The 8922-nt window shown below is 61.8% G+C and overlaps 1 protein-coding gene across 1 annotated transcript in view; it reads right to left on the minus strand.

Moving 5' to 3' along the window:
- The window catches only part of NAV1 (neuron navigator 1), a 78050-nt gene that overhangs the window by 38798 nt on the left and 30330 nt on the right, over positions 1-8922 (minus strand). The window contains exons 3-5 of the mRNA XM_009320375.1: positions 5849-5951; positions 5746-5785; positions 2195-2415 (exon numbers count right to left, since the gene is read on the minus strand). Of these exons, the coding sequence (XP_009318650.1) occupies positions 2195-2415; positions 5746-5785; positions 5849-5951 (364 nt within the window). The remainder of the gene's footprint in view (positions 1-2194; positions 2416-5745; positions 5786-5848; positions 5952-8922) is intronic.

Consider the following 8922-nt stretch of genomic DNA (forward strand, 5'->3'; position numbering starts at 1 on the left):
AAGCCTGGGTTGCACCAGCGCGGTGCAGGGAGGCGCTGGCCCGGCGGCCCGGGCTCGTGGGCTGATGGCCCCATCTGCAGCATTCGGCTCCTGCCCGGTGCATTAGCAGCACTGGGAGATGGGGCCTGGGGCAGTATTTGCTTTCTAGGTCAGAGCCAGCCGAGGAGGCTGGATGAGGGGCTGCGCTGGATGAGGGCTCCCAGCCGGCACAGCAGCTCCTCACCCCAGCCGGCTCTGGGGAGAAAGGGATGCCCCTGCTCCCCTGACCTGGCCCTGCACCCAGTGCCCAGGCTCCTGGACAGGGCACCCTGGCATACCCCAGCACCCAGCCAGGGATGTCCCCTGGGGACAGAGGCCCTGCCGTACTGCCTGCTCTGGGGGACACCCCCCCACCCTGAGTCCTGCTGTGGGGCCATGGGGGATGGAGCTGTGACTAGGTCACCACACGGCCCCGTGTGCCAGCAACATCCCGGTGACATGGCTGATCCCCAGGACATGTCCCTGCAGATAAGAGGGTCCTGTGCTGCCCCAGCTGCCCTCCTGAACCCGTCCCTGGGGACGCGTACCCAGCACAGAACACCCAGCACAGAGGACCCAGTCTGTCTCTGCACCCACCGGCAGGACACGGGGGATTTCCCTCGGGGCACATCCAGGGCATCACGCTGGGGACCCTGCATAGAAACAGGGACTGCGGCACCCAGCCGTGGTGGTGCCGGCCCAATTCACTGTTGCACTGAAAGCCTCACCTACACCAGGGGACTGTGGTGCTGCCAGGGCCCCACGGGAGGCTCAGCCGCACAGGGCTCCATCCCCAAAGCTTGGCCCTTCCTGGGAGAAGAAGCGGACCCTGCCCAGGGCAGTGCACAGGGCTGAGCCCGGGGAGGGTCCTGCCAGGGCTGACTCTGCCCGCACTCTGCCTGCTCAGTGGCTGATGGAGACAAAGTGATGCTCCAGCTCACCCCTCCCAGCACTGCCTCCAGAGCCAAGGGCACCCCAAGGTTATCCACCTGCACAAGCACCCCTGTTCACAAAACACAGGGCAGCCCCCCAAGGTCACCCCACGTGCCCGTGGGAAGGATGGGTCTAATGCCCACGGTGCCGCAGACACGCTCACCCCCGAGCTGGAGCATTGCAGGGGCAGAGGCCAGCACAGGCACCCCTCAGTGTGGGTCCCCTCCAACTGTAACATGTGCCTCCGGGCCACATCTGGGAAGCGCTGGCCCCCAGGATGGGTGTGAAGCTGTGGGCTGTGCTCTATCCTGCAACGAGCTGACGTGACTACATCCACCCCAGGAGGGCCAGAGCAGCACTGTCAGGAGGCCAAATACCTCCTCCTGCTCTGGGACAACTCAAATGCCGGAGTTATTTATTTTCTCCTGTGCTGAAACAGGAAACCTCCAACGTGCTGAAACCCTGGATCCTTGCCAGAGCCAGGGGCACCTCAACAGCGCAGCTGGAGCTGGACGCGTCTGGAAAGAAAATGTGAACCCTGGGTGTGCTGGGTTGTGCCCACCTGGCAGAAGATACCCCTGGCCCCGCGGGTGGAGGGATGGAGGCCAACAGGGGTCCCAGAAGAAGGGGACCCTGCTCAGCAGTGCACCCTGTGGCTCCACCACGGTGCCACCCATTGGCAAGGACACCTCAGTGCCTGGTTCTCGCTGGGGTGCTGAGACCTGACCCAGCCTGTCCCACCATGGGCCACCAGCACTCCCGGCTGGACACAGGACGTCCCCGCAGTGCCAGGGTCAGAGGCAGCAGCTCAGACCCACTGGTGTAAGCTGGGAGAGTGCTTCTGAAAGCAGCAGTATTCACTCCAGCAGGGCTCTGGCTCGGGGCTCCCACAGCCACACACCACGTGCTTTTCTCAGCCCCCTGCTCTGGGAACACCCAGATCAAGCTGGACACTTCCCGCACGCCGGTACAGCAGCATGCCCCAGCTCAGGGGCTCGCTGGCCCCGAGAAGCCCCGGCTGGACTAGCACCACCAGCACCGCAAGGGCTACACTGCCTCACCGGTGGGAAAGCATCTCCTGGGACGCAGGGACACGATCCACCCAGCCAAATTGGCCGTGATCTATGTGCTCCTCCATCTGCCCTTGCTGCGCCTGGTGCCCCTCCACCGCTGGTCAAACAGGACGTGATGAAACCTCCAGGAGAGCCGCGGTCCAGGCACGAGCCCCGGCACGGGCACTTACCCTGTGGTGATGTCGTCATCCTCTGTCAGCGTCTTCCCCATCAGATCGCTGTCGCTCATGTAGCCCGACTTCAGCTCCACGTCGTCGGTGTCCAATGCCTCGACCAGCTCCAGGCGGGAGATGTGGCTCAGCTTGCTGGGGCTGCGCATGGGCATGGTGTGCGAGTAGTGCGCCCGCTCGCCGTGCATGTACCAGCTGGGGGTGCCGTCATCTCCAGGGAGCTGCGAGGACAGGGTGCAGGGGGGGTTAGGGCAGGGCACGGCAGGTGGTGGAGGTCTGTGCCCTGCCTCACTCCCCAAACCGGGGCTGCAAGTGCTCAGAAAACAGAACTGCCCATTTTGAGGCAGCCAGGCAAGGCCAGAGGCTCCCAGGAGCATGGGCACAGGGACGCCCTGACCCCCTCCATCTCAGCTGGCAGGGGATGGTCCCCTCCTGCACTGCCTGGTGCCAGCACAGCGTCCCATGCTCCAGGACCCACTAGAACATCCGCACCACCAGCACCCACCAGTGTCTGGTGATGCCTGTTTCTCCCCAGGGACTGTGGAGCGGGATGTGGGGTGGGATGGGGAGGTCTGTGCCTCCCGACAGCCCCGAGCACCCCACAGAGGCGATGCCCCCCGCCCGGCCCAATCCAGCCACCTCGGTGCAGGGGCTGGGGGTGCCAATCCAGCCACCTTGGTGCAGGGGCTGGGGGTGCCACCAGGGCTGGCTGCAAACACGCTGTGGGCCAGCCACCTCAGTGCAGGGGCTGGGGGTGCCACCAGGGCTGGCTGCAAACACGCTGTGGGAGAGGGGCCATGCTGGGGAGCGGTGGCTGTGAGCGAAAGGATGCCGAGGGGCAAACCAGGGACTGGGTCCCTGCATCAGCATCCCATGCCGAACCCCTGCAGAGTGAACCTCCACATATGGGCAGGAGGGGATGCCCTGAGAGAGGGCTGTCCGGCCCCACAGGGCTGCCCACAAGTGTGCTGCTGCTCTCCAGCCAGCCCAGAGCCCACGAGCGCATCGGGAATGGGGAGTTCAGTTTCTCCCCGCACCCCTCGGGGTGTATTTTGGGCAAATGGCATGTCAGGGAGTGATGCTGAGACTAAATTTAGACACCAAAAATGATTACTTCTTGGAGCAGCTACTTGGGAACCCACAACCCTCGATTTGGCTCCAAACGTTACTACCAGTGAGCTATTCCCTAGCTTGGATTAAACGTTCTTGCAGGAGCACCAAAAGCCAAACCCCAGCTGCAGTATTGAATTTAAAACAGGGAACTACATAAAAAACTAGGAAGTTTGTTAAAGCGGAACTAAAAGGGGCAGCTAAAAGGGTTTAGTTTTTGTCGGCAGCACAAAGGCTATTTAAGGATGTTCTGCCGGCAGCTTGGAGCAGATGCAAACCACGTCTCCGTGCAGGACTAAAGCAAGACCCCGAGGAAGCTTGTGCAGCCCTGCAGCCGGGTGCAAAGGCTGCCAGAAGTATGATGATGTCTTTCAGGAACAAAGTTGTGCCCTAGCGAGGAAACAGCAAAGGCTGAGCCCCCAGCCACTGGATGGAAGAATACAGCGAGGAGAACAGGAGAAATCTGAGCAATAGTTTGTGGAAGGAATAAAGAGAGCCCAAAGCAGCTACAGAGACACCAGCGATGCAGGGCACGTCCAGAGGACCACGGACGACATCCATGTTGGACACACTGGTAGGAAGTGTTCCCGAGAGCAGAATTAGTGGGTATGTGCGTAATTACAACATAGCGGGGAAGAGCTGACACAGCTTTGGTAAAGGAAAATCCGGCTCACAACCGCGGTGGAGCTCCTGGAGGGATGCAGGGAGCACACTGCCAAGGCTGCTGCAGGCTACCAGAGGGTGGTGGATGAGTGCCCTCAACAAAGACAGATTAAGCTTCCAAATAAACTCGGCTGCCATGGGATAAGAGGGAAGATACTCATGTATTTAAGAACCGCTTACGGGACAGAACGCAGAGGTAGGCATCCCTAGGCTACTGATAGTCACTTTCTTCCGTGGCAGTGATCTGGCTGAGGCCTCTGCCACATGATGTACTCGTAACTCATCAAGAAAAGGAAGTGATAGCGAAGAGTCAAAACGCACTAGCAACGCTAATTTAATCACCCTTAATATCCTTGCCCTATTTCCCTAAGACCGGGGCTGACGGAGGATTTGCAAAGGAGCTGAGCGCTGGGGCGGGAAGACGGCGGGTGAAGTTTGACACAGATGAATGCAAAGCGAACGCAGAGCAAATGTGAAGCAAACGCGAGTGAACACAAAGCAGCCCTGACTCAGCGTGAGCAGCACCAGGCTGTGAACCAGCTCCTGTGCGGAGCAAAGGATGGCAGAGCTGTAATGGATAATTCCAGGAAATGGCCAGCTTGGGGAATATCTCTGCAGCCCTGTGCAAATCCCACTGCCCCAGTGCTCTGCTGCCTCCGGCTCAGAAAAGACCCGGGAACTGCAGCAAGAACGAGCAAGGTCTAGACGAGCTTCTGGGTTAAGAAGAGCTAAATCAAGCAGGCTGCTTCATCCTGGACGAAACTGATCAAGGGGTGATGCAGGGAAGGTCTGTAATGATGAGTGGTGGGTGAAGGGGGTGGGGAGAAGCTGCTGCTTTTTGCCCTTTCCAACACAAAAATGAGGATCGAGGGAGACCGCGAGGTGGCAACAAACACCAGGAGAAGGATGCTCGCCGCATCCTTGGCTTTCCCAACTCGCTGACACGCAACACGGCCTCTCCGCAAAGCCCAGGCTTCATAACACGGCTGCACCAGTGGGGTGGGGGCCAGGAGGATGCCCTGGGGACATGTCCCCTCCCCACCCACTGCCCCCGGCCCACCACTGGCAGGGTCCGGCCCCTTCAGTCCCGACAGGGAGCCAGGCAGGAGGCTGGAGCTGCCGTGCAGACCCTGAGCACGTCCAGAGCAGAGCAGTAACCCTGCAGTGGTCTCAAGTGAGAGACCTGGGGAGGACACAGGTAGTCCCAGGCATGTGTCAGAGAGACCTCTGAACACAGGTAGGCACTCTGCTCTGGTTCACCACCCAGTGGTCACCCTGTCCCCAGCCCTGCCATCCCCCCAGCCCCAACTGCAACCCTGGGGTGCTGCCAGCCCATCTGGGCAGGGTACCCCACCTCTGCCTGTGGGCTGCCGGGCATTTGGTCAGCTCTGTCCAAGGGTTTCTCCATCATCACCTCTACACAGAATAGAGAAACTGAGTCATGGATGGGGATGGAACCTGTGGTCCAAACCTGGGCAGGTGCAGGGGATACCTTCACCTCTGGTTTCCATACGGGGACACCCGACCACCAGGAACAGACCTAACTCCCTGCCTGGGGTCTGAGGGCAGCTGGCTCCCCTCAATGCCACCCCCACCCATCCCCACTGCCCCAGAGCACGTGAGGCAGTGTCAGGCCCAGAGCACTGCCAGGGACAGGGCTCTGCTGCAGCCCCGCGCACAACACCCCACACATTTGGGGGCATCTCTCCAAGCCCCCATGCACAGGGTCCCCAGGACATGGGGCACAGCCGGCTCCTTCCCACCCACATGGCCCTCACCTGGAGCAGAGCTGCTTCCCAGCCGCCCTGGCCTCCCTCGCTGCCCCAGGAAGGACACTGGTTGTGGGGAAGGGGTGGTGGGGGTCCGGTGTCGAGGCCTCACCTGTGAGACACCTGAGAGCCCCTCAGGCTGGACATGGTCTCCTCCAGGTTCTGCCGAAGGTCCAGCACATTCTGCACTGTCCTCTTCCTCTGGGACTCGGGGTCTGCAGAGAGACAAGGTGGCGGCTTTAAAGGGATGAATGGCTCCTGCATCCCTCTGCCTGCGGCTGTGCCCATCAGCTCTCACTCTGCCCGCTGGGAGGGGACAGGGCAGGGCTCGCACCGGGCTGGAGCTGCACCACCACGAAATGCCACCCCCGAGGGTGCTGCAGCTGGGGTGGGGATGTCTGGTCCAGAAAGGACGAGCTGGGGGGGACCAAGTGGGGCCACAGGACCCACGCAGGTGACAGCAGGTCAGCTACACTCAGGCAACTGTGAAGCACTGTGACCCTGCTCCATGGGGCCATGCAGGAGCAGCCGTCCTGGGAGAACATCCCTAAACCTGCCCCTGCATCCCCCAGGCCCCGGGGGTGCTCCGGCCTGGGGACACAGGCGCTGTAGCAGCACCACTCAGCACGCAGCCAGCAGGAGCTGAGGAGATGTCGGGGAGTGGTGCAAGCCAAGCCCCTCTCCTGCCTCGTGCCCGGGGAGAGGGGGCTGCTTCTGCTGGGGGCTGGAGCAGCCAGTGAGACCGAGCCCCCCACGGGCACAGCCCAGGGCTGGAAACCCCTGAGCTCCGGCTGCCCTGGGGCTTCTCCGGGTGTACACACCCACAGCAGGGGCATGCACACACACAGGCAGGTATGCACCCCCCAACTTGCACGTGTGCACATGCATGTACCTGCACCACAACCACTTGTGCACACACGTGTGTATACACACATGCACATACACACACACACGCATACACACTTGCAAACACACATGCACACCTACACACACAAGCGTGTGCACACACACACCCAAGACACACACACACGTGTGCACACACACACAGAGGAGGGGGGTCATTCCTGGCACAGCCCGTGCAGCACTGCTGGGCTCGGGGCCGCAGCTCCAGCCCCCGCACCCCTGACCTGCGCATGTGCATCCCCGGCGGCTAACAGCTGTGCCACCGCGGCTTTGATCCCCAATTTCAAGCCTTTCAGCCGCAGCTTGCCATTGAACCGCAGTGACAGCGGGCGCCAGGGACGCTGGATGTGGCTCCTCCTAATGTAACGTGGCAACCAGTGCTTCGGGATTTGCAACAGCATCGTGTAAGCTGCAGCGACACAGGGACTGGGGGGACACCGCCGGCACACACCCTGCCAGGCTCCCCACAACGGCATGGCCACACAAGCAGTGCTCGTGTCCCACTGTCCCCATCACATACCAACTGCGCCACCAGACACGCCGCAGGCAGCACCCATGGGTGATGCTGCCCCATCCCTGGGCTCTGCTCGCCCACCGGCCCAGGCAGGAGCACCTCAAACTGGTGAAGCGGCTCCGATTTACGCGTGACCCTGGAAGGTGGTGATGAGTGGTAACAGCCCCGATGAGACAGGTTAAATCAAGCAGGTTAAAGCCAGTTGTAGACAAGGGTAAGAGGGCTGGTGAGCCCACGGGGCACCCAATGCGGCCAGCACACACCGCCGCGTAAGGATACCTGGCCCCACATGTCACCCAGAACAAGCTTAGCAGGAAGACAAGTCATGAACTTGTTATTAAATCTTCATTATGGCCCGTGCACATTGGAGGAGTTAATCAAAGGCACAGAGCCTCCGACCGGTGCCCCAGAGCCACAGGATGGGGATGTGCAGGCAGCAAGGGCAGAGAGATGGAGGGCTGGAGCAGAGGGGGCGGCGCACACAGAGCCAGGGTGCAGAGGAGGCTCAAGGGGCCCTTGGTGCCGGAGGCTGGCGCCCACCCTGCTCTGTGGCTGGGGACAAGGGGACTCTGTTGGGGCAGGCAGAAAGGGCCACGTTGGCAGATCAGGGGCACCTCAAAGCTGCCAGGTCCCGCCCTTGGGCTGCCTGGAAAGACAGATTTTCAGGCTTGAAATGGCAGGGCAGAAACCTGAGGCCAAGTCCACTGCTACCACACATGCGGTCTGTAGGGCAATGGTCAATTTTGGAGGGGAGGCACATCCGAACCTTAGGGAAGAGCAATAAAACACCCACCAGTGTTGCCAGGTGGGTCCATGCAGGGAAGGACTCAGCACCCTCAGCTCCTCCACCATGGCCGCATTAGATGGGTGCCGTCCACCCTAAGCCCAGCTCCCGCAGCCGGAGAAGGTGGCATGCACACCCCGGCAGCACCGTGTCCCTGTGGGCTGGGGCGGGACAGAGCAGGATGGGATGGAAGAGCCACCGTTGTCCCCTGGCACTGCCAGCAGCTCCCACCCCCCTGCCAGCTCGGCAGCGTGCTCCTCCTGGGCACAGCTCCCTCACAAACACACCCTGGCTGCCTCCCCCGTGGCCACCCGCAGCCACCCCCCGGGCACGAAGCCAGTGCTTGGGCCTGGCGCTGCCTCCTCCCCAGGCGCCGCTGCCAGCGGGGCTGCTACAGCCAACCCCATCCCAAGGAGCGGTGGGTCTGGGGTGAGCACTCACTGAATCCCCCGTGCAAGGCCGGGGTCGGTGCTACCGCCCCCTGCACCCTCAGTGCTGCTGGGGGACCCCCCGCAGTGAGGACCCCCAGGACACCCAAGGTAAGAAGCAGCATCCAAAGGCTTGGGTGCCTGGCAGAGGGCTGGAGGGTGCTTCAGCCCCGGTGTTTCAGGGCAATGGCACTGACCTCCATCCCCAGCTTCACCCACAGCACCGTCAGCCATCCATGCCTGGCACAGTTTGCTCTCCTGGCCCCCAGTATTCAGGTGACAGTCCAGGTCGCTCTAGCCTCTGGATTTGCCCCAGGAAAAGCAGCAGCTCTCATCTGGGAAAGGGCCAAACTGGGAGTTGAGGAGCTGCTCGCCCACCTCTGGCACACATCCCGCTAGCTGCATCGCTGCCAGTGCTGAAGTGCCACCGCCTAGCCCCACTGTGCTGGGCGCGGGCGGTGACACTGGCCCCCCGCAGTCCACTTTCCAGGTGCAGTGAGGGGCCGGGGGCTGTCTCAGAGCTGGCTGAGCTGCAGCATGCCCGAACGGAGCCGAAA

The sequence above is a fragment of the Pygoscelis adeliae genome, unplaced genomic scaffold (assembly GCF_000699105.1).
Source record: "Pygoscelis adeliae isolate BGI_AS28 unplaced genomic scaffold, ASM69910v1 Scaffold343, whole genome shotgun sequence".
Classification (NCBI taxonomy): Eukaryota; Metazoa; Chordata; class Aves; order Sphenisciformes; family Spheniscidae; genus Pygoscelis; species Pygoscelis adeliae.